Source organism: Phaethon aethereus (assembly GCF_964289735.1).
Source record: "Phaethon aethereus genome assembly, chromosome: 14".
Lineage (NCBI taxonomy): Eukaryota > Metazoa > Chordata > Aves > Phaethontiformes > Phaethontidae > Phaethon > Phaethon aethereus.
Window position 1 is genome coordinate 14,751,724 of NC_138590.1, and position 19,573 is coordinate 14,771,296.

Consider the following 19,573-nt stretch of genomic DNA (forward strand, 5'->3'; position numbering starts at 1 on the left):
GTGCTGCGGGGAGAGGCCAAGGCTTCAGCTGAGCATCGCCCCTGGACATCATCATCCCTGAGCACCTCCCCTAGACATCGCCATCCCTGAGCGTCCCCCCTGGCCAGCATCATCCCCATGCTACTCTCCATTCCCTTCAATAGGTATAGGAAAATGTCCAAAGCATTCCACCCCTCAGCCCCTGCTTGTTGTCTTTCCTCTCAGCCTTTCTTTAGGGCAGAACATGTCCCCAATTCTGTCCTTGCCCGCAGTGAGCCAGTGTCCTCATGTTCTGAGCCCCCTTGGGACAGCACCCGCTGCCCACAGCCTGCCCTGCGAGCAGGGGCCCTGGCACCAGCACCTCCGCCTCAGCAGAGCTATTTTCAGCCGCTGGCCCCGAGGGTGCGGGAGCTGCAGCCCTGACCCTGCCGGGGACCCGGCGAGCGCAGGCAGCAGAGAGACGGGGCGCGGGGCCACTGTCCCCACTTACGGGGTTGGGTTGCTCCTTAGCTTCCAGCTTCATCACGGGGACGTGGCTGGAGACCAGCCCTGGCCTGAGCCCCCTGAGCTGCCCACCCACAGCAGCACCCTTCCGCGCGGCCGGGGCGTTCGGCTCAGCAAGTGCGGGGCTTGGCCCTGCTGGGTGCATATCGTGTCCCTCGGCTCGGGCCGGTGCTGCGCAGCCCTGGAGAGCAGGGGGGTCCCTGCGGGGCCGCGACTGCCTGGCACGCGGCTCCCTGCCAGCCCCGAGTTCAACACGAGCCTGGGACCTGCACCCCATCCTTCCCTCGACCCCCCTGCAGGCACCTGCTGTGTCCCATGGGAGACCACCCCCTCACCCCTGATGTCCCCAGCACCAGGGCTGGGACAACCCCAAGCCCAGTGCACCCACCCACCCACTGACCCCAGCGTGGGACCTCACCCCCCCTTACCTGGCCAGGGGATGCCCCAGACGCCAGGGACCGAAGATGCTCTCTTGCTGCGCTGGGGACGAGGCTGAAGCCAAGCTGCGGCCACCAGCGCTCAGTGGCCCTGGCTGGCCCTCTACGGCACCCCCGGGCTCCCTGCCGCTCGCCCCAGGCTGGGCTCCAGCCCAGATGCCAAGGTCCGGCCGCGGGACAGCAGTTATTTCTGGCTGAGGAAGGGGGTGGAGCAGGGTTGACCCTTGGGGACCGGGATGGTGGCCGTGCAGGAGCAGCAGGAGGTGGCCATGTGCCACATGCACCCAGGCCACCTCGGGGACAGATCGGAGCCAGGCAGCCAGGCCGCGTGGGATAACGGCGGTTTATTTCTGAGCTGGGTATACAACTGTGCGGCATAGGTGGGTCGTGGTGGCTGCGGGGGCTGTGTTCCAGGAAGGGCAGGGGTACGCTGGGGGACAGGGATGGCTGGCACCAACAGCGTGTCCTGGGGAAAGGGAAGGGGTGCCAGAACCCCCACAGCCCAAACACATCCTCCTTTCTCGGTGCTGGTCTTACCGGCACCAAGGCTGTGTCCCCTGGGTGGGTGGCTGCGGTCACTGCCGTAGCATCTCCTGGCACCCCAGCCGGTCCCTGCTCACCCTTGGGTGGGGACAAGTGCTTCGGGGACCCATTGCCCTCCTGCGCACCCACTGCTCTCCCCAGGCTCTGCCACGTAACCGTGTCCACCCTGACACCCTCCTCTCCCCTTCACCCTCTGAGCCTCCAACACTACTGCCCTCGGGGGGCAGGGCTCCCTGTGGGGACACTGGCTTGTCCCCGAGACACTCTCAGCATCACCTCCTGCACCGACACCTCCTTCAAACTCTCTGCAACCTGTACCGCTTCCTTCGCCCCCCAAAGCCCCCCACCTCCTTCCACCCACACCGGCTGCCACAGTGCCCACCGGTCCCGGAGTGTCCCTCCATCCCGCAGGGCTGGGGACAGGGATGGGGTGAGCCTGGGGATGGGGACAGCACACAGGATGAGGTTGTCCCTCTTTGCCCGGGCAGGATGGGAGGGCACCTGTAAATGGTCCCTTTCACGTGGCAATAAATAACTTTGGCTTTGGTTTTGGTCACCGGGGAAGGATTTGGGGGGATTTCATTGAGAAGGGGTAAAAGTAAAAAAAGGCGGCAATGAAGAACTGGAGGGCTGGGGGCTGGAATAAAAAATTAACTTTTCCTTCCCAGAATCTAGTTTCAGTTGAAACCAGACAAATCTGGAGGCTGGGACAGGCTGGAACGGGGTGTCCCGGCTGCGGCACCCGCTCGGCACTGCCCACCCCTGCCAGGTGTGCCGTGACCCCGCGGGCAGCGGCACCGGCTGTGCCACCCGGGAAAGCAGAGCTGCGGGGTGCCGGGGTCTGTGACACCCCGGTGCTGGGGACAGGGTACTCACAGGGAACCACTGAGCCTGTCCCCATCCCTGCTCTGTGGTGCAGGGCTGCGGACGCAGGGGGCTGTGCCAGGGGCTGCCTCCCCGCCGCTGCCTGCTCTGCCTGCTCTGCCTGCTGACCAGGCAGTCCTGCCCTGAAAGGTTAGGGTGGTAAAAATAGAGCGGGGCCATGGGACAGCAGGCAGGCGGGAGGCACCTGACCCCACCGGCACGCTGAGGGGCTGCGGTAGCTCCGCCGGGGAGCAGGGACGCCAGTTTTGGGGGACGGCAGCCCCTAGGGTTGGGGTGTTCCCGGTGCGGGATCAGTGGGTGGCATCGCCTGGGCTGGCAGGGCTGGGGACAGGGTGGCCTGGCCAGGGCTGGCTCGCCTAGGAGGTGCAGGGGGCCCCCGAGGGCAGCCCCCCGGGCTTCAGCCGCAGGCTGCTGGTCCAGCCCCGGGGGCAGAGGTTGAAGCTGTGGATGCCCGGGCTCTTGGCCCCCGAGTCTTCGGAGTCGAGGGAGACGTCCGAGTCTGTCGGGGACCGGGAGGTGCAGCGCCTGGCCGGGGACCGCCCACCCACCACGGGAGATGGCAGGGGGCTCTTGGGGCTGGGGGACAGCCCGGGGACAGGGCAGGAGGACACGCTGGGTGGCAGCAGGAGCCGGCGACCTTCTGCCCAGGTGGCTCGGGGCATCCCAGGGGAGGCATGACACTGGGGGCCGTCAGCCCGGGGCGATCGCAGGGGGCTTTTGTGGGTGAGCGAGGGGCTGCCCGGGCTCCCCAGCACGCTGCCGGCAGCCTGCGGTGCCAGGGCTCTGGAGCCCTCCAGCCGTGCCAGCCGGGGGGACTGGGGCAGGCTGGGGGGGCCAGTGGGGATGGGGCTGAAGGGCTGAGAGCCCTCTGGCCCCACGGCTTTGGGAGAGGAGCTTTTTCTCCGAGCAGCGTTGATGATGTTCCTGGCGAGCCGTGCTTGCATCTGCCGGCTGGCCCGGGGGTCGGCGTCCTGCCGCAGCGGGGACAGGGACCTCTCGCTCCACGGAGGGGACATGGGGGGTCCCTCATCCAGCTCGGGCACTGAGGCCGGGCTGGCCCAGCCGTCCAGGCTGCCCGGGCGCCGCGCCAGCCGGGGCGTCCAGGTGGGTGAGGCGGGGAGGGACGTCCGCCTTTCCTGGAGAGGGACAGAGAGCGGGTTAGTGCCGGCACTGCTCAGGGGGGTGAAGGGGACAGAGCAGAGGGACGGGGGCAGGACTGGTGCTGGGGCAAGCTTCATGCTGGCTCAGCCCCATGGGAACTGGGGATGCATCCTCATGCATTGCACCCCCTGCAAGGGCTCCGCAAAAATGCGTTTGTCTCCTCAGCCCCTCGCCAGCCGAAGAGTTTGGGGCAGGCTGAGCTTGCAAATGATCACCCTTGCCCAAAATATGACCCAGGACCTCTCACTACCTGCAGCTTCCTAAAGCCTCCCTCCGGGTGACGCACGGAGACCCCCCTGTGCCGCCCCGGGGGTCCATTGCCCGGCAGCTGCTCCCGCGCCAGCAGGGAAGAGAAGAGCCAGGTCTGACAGCGCAGAGAGTGTATTCAGAAGGAGGGAAAAACCAAAGAAAAACGCAGGAGAAATAAAAGCGCAGTCGAAAGGCAACTCGTTAGCGCAGGGAGAGTGGCGAGAGCGCAGCACGGGCCGGACCATGAGCATCAAGGCTGAGCATCACCCAGCCGGCCCTGCCCTCGCCTGCCCTCCTCCGCCCGGCACATCCCTCGCTCCCGGCCGTGCCAAGCAGCGCTGCCTGTCCCCAGCTCCGGCACTGAGCGTGGGGAGGGACCCCGCAGAGTCCCCGGCACCGTGGGGCTCTGCCGTTTCCCCGGGGATGTGGCTCTCCTCTGTGGCATGGAAGCAAACGAGGACAGATCCTGAAGGAGCAGCATGAGAGACAGGAGCAGGCACAGTGAGGCGGAAAGGCGGTGTGTCCCCTCCGGCTTTGCTTTGGTAGGAGGCCGATAGCAGCCGGCAGGACAGAGGGGCTGTGCGTGAGCGGGCAGAACCGGCAGCTGCCGGCTGCGAGAGCTGGAAAGGCAGGAAGTGAGGAAAGGACGGAGCCAGAGATGTGATGCTCCATACAGTTTCCAGGCAAGAGTAGAGAGAAAGTGCCGGTGGTCCCATGGGATGAGCAGGCTCCCAACAGCTCTTTGGGATCCCATGGGCTCTATGGCCTTAACTCCTGCTGCTTCCCCGGGACCCCTCGGCTCCCGTTACACCAGGGGCTTGGCAGCACCTGTCTCACCCACAGTCCTGGCACCGCAGCCTCCCAGCTACTTCTTTTTTCTATTTCCTTTTCTTTTTTCCCCCTTTTTTTGTGGTTGGTTTGGCTTTTTGGCACACCCCTGAGCAGTCAGAGAGGACTCAGTCAGCGGAGGGAAGCCTAAAAACCCCCGTGTTTTTCTCTCCGCCATCACTACTTGTAGTAAAAAGAAGGTTTCCACACCTGCGGCTCGATGCCGGCATTCCTGGTGGAGTAGGAGGGCCGGGGCGCCTGGAAGCCCCCCTTCACTCGGGGCGGCAGCAGGCGGCACGGGGAGGCCAGCAGCACCTCGGTCGGGGCTCCGGGACCAGCATGGCCGCCGTGAGTCAGGGGCAGAGCCCCAGCGGCACCGGGGAAGGGGCTGGAGGTGGTCTGGCCGGCGCCAGGCACGGCGCGGGGATGCCAAACAGGGGAAGGAGGCAACGGAGAGGTCGGGCAGGAGGTTTGCTGGGGGTAGGGGTAGGCGTCGGGAAGAGAGGGTCTGGGTGGAGGCATCTCCTGGGGCATGGACCTCGCCGGCCCCTTGGATGGGGAGAGGATGAAGAGCGAAGACTGGAGCTGGTAGGGCTGGTGCTTGGAGATCTCCAGCTCCTTCTGGGAGACTTCGTTCTCCATCAGGCTGGCACCATACAGAGACGCTGGCGGGGTTTTGGAGGGCCTGGAGGGACTCTTGGAGTGATGTCTGGAGACCATGGGTGACAGGCAAGCGCTGGTGTCGTACTTCCAGGAGGGAGGCAGAGACATGGTGGGCGACGGGGACCGCAGCAGCTCAGGCTGGGAGGGAGCCTCGATGATGAACTTCTCCATCCTGGACTGCCGGCGTGCGAAGAGCTCAGCCCCCTTCCCTCTCGCTTCACTGAGGTTGTGGCTGGGCTGTGGCTTCGGCTTTGGCTGGATGGTGGGAGACTTGAGGCAGGAGGACCACGCCGGAGTGTCATCGGCTGGAGGGAGGTGCTGCCTGCCCCTGGCTGTGCTGTTGGGGACAAAGTTGGCGGCTTCGGCCCCGAGGGCAAAGGACTCCTCCTCAGCACCGGGCTCCCCCTGCTCCTTCTGCTTCTTCCTGCTGTCCGCGCTCTGGACCAGATCCAGCAGATCGGGGTTGGGGCCCAGCTTCGGCTTCTCAACAAAGGTGAACATGGACTTTCTGCTGGCTCTGCGGGCAGCCGACTCCTCCAGGATCCCCGTTTTGGGTAGGGGGTTTGGTCCGCTCACCCCGCAGCCCGGGGGGGGACCTGGGAGCATCTTCTGCTCCCGGGGCGGGTACAGGGCAGAGTAGGCGGGGGGCGAGCGGACACGGGTGAGCGGCGGGGGGCTGCTCAAGGTCTCCGCATAGGTGGGTGGTGGGGGCAGCTCGGTGGCAGCAGGTCCCTCCGTGGGCTGGCCACTGGTGGGGGACGCCTGGGTGCCGAAGGGTCTGGCCGTCCGGTTCTTCACAGGCTTGGGCTTGGCCAGGGTGAGATGGACCTCGTAGTACTGCCGGCCCTGTGCCCCGTTCTGCTGCCGGCCAGCTGGGCATGCCGCCCCTGTGGCTGTCCCCGCCAGTGTGCTGGGCACCTCGCCGGGCACCTCACCGGGCACCTTGCCATTCTTCCCTTCCTCGGGGCTCTGTGGCAGGGTAAGAGATGCCGTGCTCGGTCCCACAGGGTCTCCTGCATCCCCGAGCCCCCCTGCCCCACTCTCCATCCCGCCGGCTGTCCGCTCCTGCACGCCGTTGGTGGCCGCCGATGCCATGTTCTCCTTCAGGTAGACACTAAGCGGGACCTGCTGGACTTCGGCAGGCGGCTCCCGGCATGGGGAGGCGTTTGCCCGCAGCCCCTCTCCCAGAGTGCCAGGCTGGTCAGGCTCTGGCTTCGTCCCCTGCCCCTCGCCTTCCTCCATGGCTGCTTGCCGAGGCGGGGGCACGGGGCTCAGCGGCAGCCCCCCGCCATGCCCAGCCCTGGCGAGCCCGTCGACGCGCTGCTTGCGGCGGTTGAAGAGCAGGACGCCCTTGGAGCTGGGGCCGGGTGCTGTGGTGAGCTGCGCCGCGATCCTCCGGCTCTGCGCCTTCGCCTCCTTCAGCTCCTTCTCAGAGAGGCTGGCGCTGCGGGAGAGACCTGGGCAGAGGGGAGACGGGGGGTTAGGGGGGCTCAGAGGAGATGTGGGATCCCAGCCTTCCCCTCCCAGGACCGGCAGCCCTTCCTCCAGGTTGCTGGGGGAAGGCAGGAGGGATGCTCTGGGGCTGGGGTATGCAGGGGGGATATCCCACTCCCGGGTGATGAAGACCCAGGGTGGCCCCCGCCAAGACGCAGCTCTGCACACCGGGGGGACAGAGGACAAAGCCCCGGGGGCACTCAGGACCTTTCCTCCCTGCCCTCCCCATATTTTGGCCGGGCTCTGCACGCCCACCGTAGTGACCGTACGGGAAAGGAATTTCTCCAAGGGCTTTGGCAGGTCTCAGGTTGCAGCTCACATGGTTTTGGCCCCCGGCTCGAAGAAGCAGTGGGCAGGGAAGGGGCCAGTGGTGTCACCCGGCCCCTCGCCCCAAATCCCGACACGCTCGGCCCCGAGCGGGCAGGAAAGCCAGCCCAGCATCAGTGGGGAGATGCCAGCCCGCCATCACCTCACGCGAAGGCTCGCGGCCAGCCCCATCTGGGGACTTGTTATGGAGAAACACAAGATGGCAGCAGCCGACAGAAGCTGTGCAGATCCCGACCCGCTGGGCACGGACGCAGCCCGCAGCAAGGCACCAGCCTCCTGCCTTCCGAGCCTATGCAAGGGCTAAAAGCAACGTGCTAAAGGCCCAGCGAAAGCCCTGCGGCGAGCGGCTGGAGTGCTGCTGGGCTTCTCGTGTGCTGGCCAAAAGGTCAGGGCACCAGCCCTTCCCGAAGGCCAAAAGGATGTGGAGCTACCGGGAACGCATTTTCTCGGGGTGAGCAATTTCCTACGAGCTCGCCCTGAAGCGCCCGTGGGAAGGGCAGCGTTCCCGGCCACTGCTCAGGGACAGGCACGGGTGCAGAGAATCAGCATCACCCCAGCACCCACCAAAGGTGCAGCCCCCTCCCCAAAGGCGCTGCCGGGACAGCTGTGATGGGGTGTACCTGCTCCGGTCCCGGCAGGGAGGTGGGTGGCCAGGGCCGCCCGCCCTGAGCCCTGCTCCCTGGGTGCCGCCAGCACCCGCTTCCCTTCCCTTCCCTTCCCTTCCCTTCCCTTCCCTTCCCTTCCCTTCCCTTCCCTTCCCTTCCCTTCCCTTCCCTTCCCTTCCCTTCCCTTCCCTTCCCTTCCCTTCCCTTCCCGTCCCGTCCCGTCCCGTCCCGTCCCTTCCCTTCTTCCCTTCCTTCATGTGTTTCTCATTTTCTTGCCTTCTGTGCCGCTTGGGAGCCTTCCAGGATATTTTCAGCAGTGGCTCAGCCTACCAGCGAGGGAAGGGATGGATGACTAAGCCCAATCCTTCCAGCAAGCCCACGGTGAAGCAGAAGGGCTGCTGGAAGCTGGGCATCTCCTCTTCCTCACTCTTCATCCCTCCCACCTCTCCCAGCACCCAGCGAGTCCCTGCCCTGGCCCCAGCACCACCAGGGCATGCAGGATGGCCCTGCCTCCCTGGAGGGGCCGGAGGGGAGGAGGAGGGTGGATTAAGCCTTTGGGCTGCCCGACGGGAGGGTTTTGGCTGGGCATGGGGGAGAGGAGGCAGAGATGCCAGTGGAAACTCTCTCCTGGAGACGAGGAGCCCGTCCGCAGCGGCGACGCTGGCAGCCAACATCTCCCCCAGTTAGCGCCCGGCATTGTTTAACGCCCCATTTCTGTTTGCTTTGGCGGCGGCACACAGCGGGGCCGCAGTTTCCTCCGGCCGGGATGCTGGAGGGCGGCCAGCACCGCGGCTCCTGCTCTGCGGGGTCACCCTCGCCGCCTTTATCTCCGAAGTAGAGGAGAAATACGGCCAAGGAGCCGTTGAGAAACAAGCCACAGGCTCCAGATGTCTGCGAATTTCGTGCTCCGAGCCGAGCATCCTTGCTTCCTTGGAGGCCAAGGCCGCCTAAGAAGCCGAGCTCTCGGCGGAGCCATTTCGCAGCCTCTTGCTCTTGCTACTGCCTTTTAACAGCAACTGAGGGGCCTTGGAGGATCTCCTCCACGCTGGAGGGATGACTCAGCTCTTGGCCAGCCTGTTCCTGCTTGGACTAGCCACCGGATACGCTCCCGCGTAGCCCGGACCAGTGCTGGGATTTGCCCCCCTGGGATTTTGCCCCCAGGTATCCCCAGCCCTTGCTGCCGCCCCGGGCACAGGCACCCCTTGGGGCAGGGGGTGCTGCAGGGTGGGGGACCCCACCTGAAATCCCCCATCTGGCATCCCTTGCCAGCATCGCCGCGCAGACCCCCATCCCCTGTGTGCTTCCAGCAGCCCCTCTGCCCCTCCTGCCTGGTACCCGCCATCCCCGGGCTGCTCCACCTGAGCCTGCTGGGAATGGATCCCTCAGGATACGGATGGGAATGCTGGGGCGGGTAATAATTGCTCTTCGCATCCAATTTTTACCGCACGGATGGAGAGCACCGAAGCCTGCAGCAGGCCAGAGGAAATTGCAGACAACAACCCTGTAACGCTGCCCTGCCTGCACAGCCGCACGCAGCCCAGCAGACAGACAGACAGACAGACAGATGGACAGATGGGCAGACAGACCCTGCAGCTCTGCAACCTGGCTCTGCAGGAGGTTGCAAATGTCGCTCACCACCGCTCAACCCAGGATGACATCCCATCCCCAGCCGAAGGGCAGGGACCACCTCCCTCCCCTCCCTGCTCCACCCTGAGCCGCGGGATGAGGTTATTCGACCTGACGCACGAGCCTTCAGCCATCTGCCACGGGGGCCGGCGGCACCCCTGTCACCCGGGGCGGCTCCTGCACCCCTCGCTCCCCTCCCAGCCGCAGGGAACGTCCCTTCATCCTTCCCCGCCATCCCCTGCCAGCTGGGCAGCCTCGGGCGGGCTCCGGCTGCATGCTCCCCCCGGCCCCAGCTCAACGCGCTGAAAATGTCCAGGTGCTGGGGAGGAGGAGGAGGGGTGCGGGGCCGAAGGCAGCCTGAGTGGTGCGGGGAGGAGGCGAAAGCAAAACTATGCACAGCCGAGGGCGCCTGGGGCTCGTGCAGCACTGGAAACTGGCTTCCGCCCATTAACGGGCGTCCAGTCCAAAATCCAAAAGGTGACCGGCTCTTCTCACGCTCTTCCACTCTTCCTTCCTTCCTTCCTTCCTTCCCATGCCACGCACCGGCTCGCCACCACGCTGCCCTTTGGGAAGGAAACATCTCCCCTCTCCAAATGTCCCAGCTTCTTCCAAGAACAATGAATCCAGCCCTGCCAGCCCCCTCTGCTGCCGCATCCCTGCGTTGGGGGGTCCCCCAGCAGCCCCCAGCCCTGCGGAGATCCCTGTGCCCCGCAAGATCACCGGCCTCCCAGCACATGCGAGCAGCCAGCCCCCGAGTGCTATTTCAGTGCAATATACTTCAGCTCTGCCCAGAGGAGCCTATAGATCTCTATCTATATATTTATATAGATAGGCACTTGCTCCATAGGTTTCCCATTGTCCCGGGGTGACTTCCAACAACATCCCCCAAGTGCAGAGCTTAACAGCTTCTTACTCAGCTGTCAGTCATCCTTCCCACAGCACGTACTGTGCTCTCTCCTCCAGAGTGAGGATGATGAGGGTGATGAAAGGCATTTTTGTTGCTCTCCCCTCCTGGCCAGATGGGGAAAAAAATCCTTCTTCCAGCTCAGCTTTCTGTGCAAAGGATGGGTCCCCACACACAATGCTACTGCAGAGCGTCTGAAGTCCGGCCAGCAAAGGCTGGAGTCACCATCCAACCCTGAATGATGGTGGAGGATGTATCAGACCCACCTGCTTGTGGCCTGCCCTGCCCTGACATTGACTCCAAGAGTTGGAAAGAGATGAGGATTTGGCCCCAAATTGCAGGGAGAGGAGATACCCCAGGGCTCTCTGAGCTGGCAGATTCAAGGAAGTTGCTGGTCTTGATATGGCCGGGATGAAACATGAAGAAAACCAGCTACTTGGAGGCTGTCACCTTGCAGGTCTGTGTGGCTGCGAGCACTGAGCGTGACGGTGAAAAGCCCTTGTATAGAGAAGCCGAGATGTACCAGAGTCCCGGTGAAACTGGTGGGATGCAACAGGCCGTGTGAAATCTTGGACTCAAGGCTGGCAGGTAACTCCAAAATCTACCCCTAGCCTGCTCCTGGTTTGGATGCTTCGCCATCGCAACGCTGCAGCCCACCTTGGCCAGCTCGTAAGATGATGCTCAGGATGCCCCACAGGACCACCCGCCGGCCCCAGGGCTGTTCAGTACCAGGCAGAGCATGGACCAGAACCCTGAAATCCACCTTCACACAGCGCAGCAGCCGCCATCCGTAAATGCGCAGGCACTTTTCCCCGTTTCCAATCATTTCTTGGGCTGCTGTGCGTCAACCCAAATGGTGCCTCTTGCTGGCAAAATCCCACCAGCAAAACCAAGAATTAAACTGAGACAAACCCCATCTCCAGAGGGACACATGCCGCTGTGCCACCTCCCTGCCACAAACCCAAATGCACATCTACAACTGGGCGGTGCTGGGGAGGGGGGGACCCAGTATTTTCACCCTGAACATTGAGGGCTCTGGACACCGAGGAAATGTAAGCAGGTTTTTTGGCAGAGAAGCCAACTGGCCTTTTGCCCCAACTACAGCTGTGCACGATTTTTTGCAATGCACACTAACTTGCACACATTTATGTCTGCGCTTCCCTCCAGCTCCCAGAGTTATCCCAAATAATCTGTGCCTAGGAAAACAAGGAGGGTAGCACAGACAGGCAGTCGAGCTAGCTAGAAACAGATACGATTCAAACATATGGATAAAAATATGACAATTTTCTGCCTCATTCCCTGCTTCCAACCCTCTTATACCCCAGATATAAAACCTCCATGAAGTTTTTATCCGTGTTAGCCCTGCAGACCCAAAAAGCCCCCGTGCAAGCGGTGGGTGCCACGGTGGGAGCGACCTCGCCTGCCTGGCAGGGCGCACAGTGCTGGGCCTCTCCTCGCAGGCGACTTTGCCAGTGACAAAATCTGGCACAGTGAGAAAATTCGATGCGCTTGCAAGTTTTCCCTACGCTCTATTTGTGAGGGCTTTGCTGGATTTGGAGCTGTTTGCCTCCCCACGCTCCTCCCGGCTTGCAGCCATGCCCACTCTGCTTTGCCCAGCACCCAAATGCTGACGAAAATCAGCCCCGCAGTCTCCAAGCAGCAAGCCCTGGGGCCCCCATCTGCCACCCGGGGGCAGGGGGAAGAGGGTCTGGGGGCTTTTTGCTCTTTAATAGGGACTGGCTGCCCCTGTCCTGCTCTCCTGGGCCACACCAAGCCAAGGGGATGCAGTGAGCAGCCCCAGCCCTGTGTGCATCCATGCTGGGGAAGAAGAGGCTGCTGGAAAGCAGAGGCAGCACCTTCCCCCAGCTGGCCAAAATTAAGCTTTTAGCTTTGAAAAGGAGGCTGGAGCCTCCTCCAGGCTGCCCTGCCATCCATCTGCCCAGAGCACAGTAGAGCCAGCCCATCCCATGGCCGGGTACCACGGGGACCCCATCCCTCCTGGCAGGTGAGTCCCAGCCCCCTGATGCCAGCCAGTGCTCGGACTCGCCGCAACACATCCCGGGCTGCGGTGACAGCCTCGCCGGGTGGGTGCCGTGAGCTGGAACCGCTGGCCTGGCGAGAGAAGGTCATCTGGCTTGGCTCGGCCCCGCTGGATGGACGGAGCAGGACGAAATGGGGCCTTGGCCCGTCCCTTGCACAACTCGTAAAGGATCCATCCCGCTGGCTGCCAAGCCAGAGGGACAGACCTCGTGTCTCGGGGTGGCACGGCCAGGGGAGATCACGTCCCCGCCGGGGGGGACAGGGGACGTTAACTGGGAAGACGCTCTTCAGAGCTGGGAGGTGCGACCCTGCCGACCCCCGGGGCGACCCACACACCCCCCCACGGTCCCCCGCTGTGCCTCCCACGCCCCGCACCGGACCCTGGGTGTGGGCAGAGGGAACCGACACCCGCCCGGCTAATTTAGAGGGAGGGAGAGAGAGAGAGACAGAAACCCCGCGCAGCCCTCGCCTGCCCCCGGGCTGTGCGCGGCTCCGCTCGCCCTTCGCCCACCATCAGCACTCCCGGACCCCCCCGTGCACTGACAGCGCCTCGGCACCCTCAGACATCCCTAGATCCCACCCCACCAGACCACCCCCCCCGCCCCCGCCCTTCTCCACTCGCACCCCCCGGTCCCTGCCCCGGCCCTCCCGGCCGGCTGCCCCCCCCGGCCCCCCAGCCCCGGCCCTACCCGCGGTGCCGGTGCCGGTGCCGCCGCCGCCCCTCGCAGCCCGACTGCACCGGGGAGGAGGCGGCGGGCAGGAAAGTTGCGGCAGCTCCGCCCTCGGAGCGGGCCCGGGGGGGGCGGCGGGCGGGGGCCGGGGCCGGGGGGTGGCGGGTCCCGCCGGCTCTGCCCCTGCCCGCCCCGACCGACCGACCGACGGGACGGGTCCCCCGTTCCCGGCGGCACTGGCAGCCGCCCCACCGCTTCCCGTCCCGGCTGGGCCTGCCCTGAGCCCGCTGCCGGGGCGAGAGCAGCCAGGGCACCCCTGACCCAGCCCGGGGCACCCCCTGACCCAGCTCGGGGCACCTCCTTATCCCTGCCCTGTGCATCCCCTTACCCAGCCCGGGGCATCCCCTTACCCAGCCTGGGGCACCCCCTTATCCCTGCCCTGCGCATCCCTATTCGATCCCGCGGCACCCCCTTACCCAGCCCTGCTCACCCCCTTTCCCTCTTCCCAGCGCTGCTGGGGACCTGCAGCCCCTTGCGCTCCAGGCGCTGGCAGGGAAGCAGGGCCTCCCCTTGCTGACGGTGTCCCCCCGTGCCTAAAGAATTGGGGGCACTGGGAGCTGGGCAAAAAGCCAGCACCGGTGTCACCGCCCTGGGGACCCCCTGGGAAGAGGAACACCAAAAGCCCTCTGCCAGGGGTGGTCTGCTCCCAGTGGCGGGGGGACTACAGCCCTGGGAGAGGTGCTTTCCGGGGAGCCAGCACCACCTCCCACCTCCCACCTCCACCACGCCTCTGCCACTGGGGCTGCAGAGCGGGACCAGCCTCACCCTCTTCCCGCGCCTGTCCATGCCACAGGATGAGCTCTTGGCCTGATTTTTTGCCTTTCTAATTTCCTTTCTTCCTGCCCCTCTTTGCTTTTTTGTGCTTTTCTGGTTTTTGAGGGAGACTGGCGCTAGCTCGGCAGCCCGCAGGGAGCGAAACCTTCTGTTTATTTGCACACCAGACAGAGAAACCAGTCCTGCCTCCTGCATCTCCCAGCTGCTGCCTCTACCCAGGGCTCCTGTTCTCCCCAGCCTGCCCCGAGAGGTGCCAACCAGCTTGGGCCGCTGTGCCGGGTACCTGGGAGAAGCCATCCTGGCCTTGGGCTGCTGGATGAGGACCAAAGGGGCACCCGGGACCTGCCTGGATGGGTCTGCACTGCTCGGCGGGGGGGGACCTGCTTAGCTCCCAGCTCACGGGACCACCCCTGCACAATTTTGGGTGCAGATGGATGCACCTCTTTCTCTTGCAGGAGCTGCGTGGGGAGCGGGTATGTATTTTACCCCCAGACAGCTAAGGAGAAGAGGAGCAAATCCTCAACGCCTCCCGGGGATGCTCCTGCTGCTGCAGAGGCAGCTCTGTTGCCACCTGCACAGGGATTTGCCCTTCCCTCCCTCCTCTGCTGCCGTCCCTGCTCTGAACCAAACCTCTCCTTCTCAAATCTGCGGGGTTTTGCAAGGTCCCAGCACTGCTGCCGGCACTCAGGACCCTCAGCGACATCCTGCCCGGAGGCTCTGGAAAGTCTGACGGGTCCCGCAGGCAGCGGCTGGTGGTGATCTCACTTGGAGGGGGAGGAAACGGGACAGACAAACTCTTTCCAACGAACCTGTTGAGTTACTTTAAAATTCCAGGCTGGCAGCAAAAGTGCTGGATGGCGGCGCGGGTTAGGAAAATGCTGAGCCTGGTCAGAGTCAGGCCTGACCTTTCCCTGCCGCAGATCCGCCATCCCGGAGCAGAGAAACGGGAAGACTATTTGGGTCTGTCTGGTTTGTGTGCTGAGCCCTGAAACACGATGCCCGTAGGGCCGGGGGAGCTGCTGGGGCAGCAGTGAGCCAAAGGGCTTGGCTGAGCTTCCCAGCCCTTGTCCCATCCAGGGAGCCGCTGGTTTTGAGGATATCTGACACTCCAAAAAAGGCGGGGGGGGCGGATTCTGGACACCAGGTTTATGTGGAGCATCGCCAGCCGGCCCCCTTCTTCCCCATCCTGGGGGCTGCTTTGGGAAAACCAGGCTCTGAGCAGAGCAGCAGCATCCCGATAACGCCATCCCATGAGGACAGTGACACACCTGCCCCGGCGCCGCGTGGCAGCTGAGATAACAGCCGGGCAGGAGCAAAATAGAAAGAAGGGTGGAAGCGGGGTTTAAAAATGGGTCCGATGCCTGTAAGAGGATGGGTCTAATCCTGTGGGAGCATCTCCCCCGGGTGGGGAGGTCTGGGCGCGGGAGCGGCCGTGGTGGTAACCCTAGATGTGCGCCTGTATTTGTGTCACTGTGGCTGAGGGGACAGTGACAGAGAGGAACGGCTGCGAAGCAGGGCTGTGAAGCGAGGCGATGGCAGGGAGCGTTGTAGGAACCAACCAGCCTGAAACAAAGCGCTTAATTTTTAAACCAGAGGCTGAAAGAGAGATGGCCTGAAGCCACGTGGCCATCCCCGCCCCGACCGACCTGGGAGAGGTGTCCCTGTCCTAGGCAGCGCCCCAGGTGCTGGCCCTGATCACGTCCCTTTTGGCAGGGTCACACCAAGCCCCGAGGCCAGAGTGAGGACCGGGAAGCCCACCCCACTCACGCCCTGCTCGGGGCTCGGTTGAGCTCTTAGAAATCGCGGGAATGCACCCGCTGCCTTCCCACCCCCCTCCCGAGAAAAGCCACAGATTCCTCCTTATTTTTAAGGCCACAGAGATCATCTGAAGCTAAAAAAGTCCCAGCGGCTCGGCTGGGAGCTTGGGACCTCTAACCCAGCGGAGGTCCTGCCCCGGGAAGAGCTGGGTGTTCCCACCGCTCTGCCGGGCAGTGGCAGCCCCGGCCCCAGGAGCACAGCAGTGCTTTTTGGGGTGCAGGATGGTGGCCAAAGGGGGTTTCTCTTACCCGCTTTCCTCAGCTCGCCAGCAGGGCTGATGAGGACCCGTTGGATCTTCACCACTTTCCACTCCTGGCTGGGGTCGGCCGTGGGGCTGGCTGCTGTGGCGAGCCGCTCTGGGGCAGAGCCGGGGCATTCTTGGAGGGCTGTGGGCTCAGCCGCCAAGGCCAGGCTGCTGCTGTCCGAGGGACCCGGCACGTCCCCGTTGAGCCCCCCGGGCTCCCGCCGGCAGCTCCCGCTCGCCTTCCCTCCCAGTGGCCCCGTCCATCCCTCCTGCTCGACTATCGCAGAGGCGGGAGCATCCCGGAGCTGACAGCACCTCTGCCCCGCTCTGCTCCCCCTCTCCTGCCGACAGCCAGTGTCCCCCGCGGTGTCCCCCTCGGCCGTGTGGCAGGCACACGGGTTTGGCACAGCCTCGCCAGGCGTGGGGCAGCCAGGCCGGCTTGGCAGGCAGGGCTGCCGCAGCCTTGCCTTCAGCATCTTTGCCGCTTTCCCTCGCCGGCACGCCGCGACCTTCCAAAGCCTCTCCGCATGGCCGGGGGGCTGGCTCCTCCCCGGCGGCGTCCCTCGGAGCACGGGCAGCGTCTGAGAGGGGAGATGGCCACGTGTGGGGTGCAAGCCCAGATTTACTCCTCTTGCAGGCAGGAGGACCAGGTGCGATGCCACGGGAGTGGGCAGCTTTTGGAGACCCAGCCGCAGGGATTTGCCTGGAGAACACACGTCACCAAGGAGGATTTTGCAGGAAATTCTCTTGTCCAGGCGGGCAGAGGAGCAGCACCGAAAGACCTGTGCGAAGGGAAGGGGGAGCATTGAGGATGCTTATTCATGCACTGATTTCCTCTGGCCACAGCCAGTAGAGCAGCTCCTGGCACCCCCAGCCTGGGCTGCAGCCTCAGCACCGTTCCCCATGAGAAAGGACCCCCTGAGGTGCAAACAGTCCCTAAGAGCTCATTTGGAAAAGCCCCCCAACCCAGCAGCCCCCCCAATGCCACGCTCACCACCCCGGCACCCCCACCCAGCCATTCGCACCCTGGGGGCCCCCGGAGCCCGGCGCCTGACTCCCTTTGCTTTAGCAGCCCAGTCTTGGCCGCAGAGACCCCCGTTTGTGGCCAGCGCTGGGGGACAGTTGCTGCTCAGGAGATGGGAGCATTCGGGGAAGAAGCCCCTTCCCTGCAGATGGAGGTTCGTTGAGGCTCAGCAGGAGCCCTGGCTCCCACCTCCATCCCACTGGCAATCGAAATTCCCAGCATCCAGCTAACAAAGCTGTGTTTAACCATTGAGTGACTCACGCGGCGCCGGGACAAGCGCAGACAGACCCACTTCCCTTCCGCCGAGCATAAATCCTGCTGAATGACGAACGCACGCACCGGCACAGCCGAGAGGCGAGGTATCAGCTGGGAGAGGGGGGTGTCATCGCTCCCGGGACAGGATACGGGTTACAGCGTACGAGGGAAATTCCTGTGCCGTGAGTCCTCCGCAGCCGCTCGGCGCAGCATCGCCCAGCTCCGCTCGCCGCAAGGCTGGGTCCCAGGGAAGTGCCCGCTGGGGCACTGCTGCTGCTGGGACACCCACGGAGCCCACGGCACATGGACCGTGATGGATTTCCCAGCCTAACAGCCGGCTGAGGAGGAAAAGAGGTTTCTGCTCGACCCAAAACCCTCCAGGAGTTATTGCAAGATTTTTCAGTGAAATAAGAAAATGCACTAGGTCAATGCTGCGGGTTGAGCTCAGGCAGGAATACACCCTGCAGCTTCATGTGGGGCTCGCGCAGCTTCCCTGCAAAACTTTTCCTGTCCTTAGCAAGGCTATTTGGGAAATGAAGGCAGATTTTAAAACAGCCAGTGAAAGCTTTGCTGCCGAACAGGCGCTCGGGCATTTCCCAAACACAAGGCTGCATTTTTTTGAGTATGCCCAAAGGAAATCTTCCGCCCTTTCTGAAATCTTTCCTCCCGCCTTGCTCTGCTGCAGTTATTCAACATGGATTTGCAAAGAGGTCCTGGGGGGAAAATTTCAATGTTTCTCTCTGAAAAAGGAATCTCACCCTGCTCTTTATGTAATTCGGGGCCCCAATAGTTGCGGGAAGCCACCCACATCTTTCCTTAGAAACATGGCAAGTTGTGGGAGCTGGAGGGAGCTGGCTTATCTCAAAAGAGGACAAAGAGAAAGTTGCTGAAAATAGCCCCAGCCCAGCCCGGGCCAGCAGCGATCCCCTTGGAGCGGCTCTGCTGTCTCCCCACTCCCACCCCCTCGCCCCATCTGTAGGAAGGAGGTTTCTCGGGCAGCACGGCTCCCGCCCACCCTACACCAGAGATGCCTTGGCAGTTTGCTGGCCGAGCCCGTACCGCCTTGAAAACCATCTTCCAAAGCCGCCCCCCTCCATTTCGGGAGCGCTTTCTGCAGATGGGCATATCCCAGGCACGGGTGCCCACGGTCCCTGGGCAAACCCCTCTTTGGTGAGACCCAAGCAGCAGCATTCCCCGAGGACACGCTGCGAGGACGGGGCTGCCCACGCCACCGAAATACTGCGTCACGCGTCTGCTGCCTCGCTGGGGGCCAGCCTGAGCCCGGCAGCGTGGCGGGGGAACGGCTGCGGAGCTGCCGGCGGAGGAGCTGCCTTCCCCCCGGGACACGGCACAGAGACCTGGGCTCTGCAAGCGGCGCGGGAAGGGAATATTTATGGGTAAAGTGCATCTCCAGCAAATGCTGCAGGGCTGATCCTGTCTGCTAGAAGACCGGCTGGGTAGGATGGTGTATGTGCCCCGGGTGCATCACTGCCGCAGTGAAGCAGAGCAGCATTGCCAGCCACGTCCGCAGAACCGCCAACCGCCCACCTGTGCAGACCCCTGCCTGCAAAATGAGGGTGTAAAGGGACATGAGGGTCATTTTGGGGACCATTTCAGGGGCGCAGCACCAAACCGGGGAGCAAGGGATGCTCAAGTCGGGCACTGGCACCCAGCTCAGCCCCGACACGCTGCTGCCTGCCCGTGCCCCCCTGGGGTCGCACCCCGTGCTCCCCAGCAGCAGTGAGTCCCTACGAGAAGCTGCAAAATGGTGCCAGTGGAGGGAATAATAATTAAAAAAAAAAAATCCTTCAGTTCACGAAGTGCTGAAATCTGGCAGCAGGGAGACCTTTTGCTCGGCTATCTTTCCCTGCCCACTTGCTGGCGGGCGATGCACAGCCCCTCCGCCTGCCTTTCTCACACCCTGCCACCCCCCGCCATTGAAAAAAGGAAAACTAAAGTTAACTTTCCACCTCCCACACAAATATTTTTGGCAGGCGTTGCTGGCATTCAGGCTGCCGAGCCCAAGGAGACGGGGCCTGCAGAAAGCCTTCGTCTCCGCCTGCCCAAGGCTGCCCAGCCAGGGGACCTGGGGGACTGCCATGGCCTGGGCTGGTCCTGTCCCGTGGGGGCAGGAGGTGGCACAGCCATAAAAAAATGGGGTGTACCTCCAGGACAGCCTTGGGGACCGCAGGTGGCCCGGCCATGGGGATGCCATAGAGTGGGGGTCGGATTTGCACCCAAGCCGGGGCTCTGTCCCCGGTTTCCCATGTTGTCCCAAGCCACATCGCTGCCCAGCGCTCGGTCTCCGTCATCGTCAAAGGAGCTGGGACGGGGGGCGGGAGGGGGGGCAAAAGCTGTCCCCAGCACAGCGGGGGCTCGGGTTTCCCCTGCTGTCCCGACTTGCAGTCCCCAGCTCCGGTCACAAGATCAGCTCTGTCCCTTTCCAAAATAGCCCAGCCGCAGCGTCTACATCTGGGGATCC

General features: G+C 63.7%; 1 protein-coding gene across 1 annotated transcript; it reads right to left on the reverse strand.

The window, feature by feature from the left end:
* Positions 1 to 2,704: 2,704 nt before the first annotated feature.
* On the reverse strand, positions 2,705 to 16,288 carry SYNPO (synaptopodin; the record flags this gene model as incomplete). The annotated part of the gene is made up of 3 exons (XM_082006083.1): positions 2,705 to 3,484; positions 4,797 to 6,706; positions 15,817 to 16,288. The coding sequence occupies 3 exons, from the start codon at positions 16,286 to 16,288 to the stop codon at positions 2,705 to 2,707; spliced, it is 3,162 nt and encodes a 1,053-aa protein (XP_081862209.1).
* Positions 16,289 to 19,573: the final 3,285 nt, after the last annotated feature.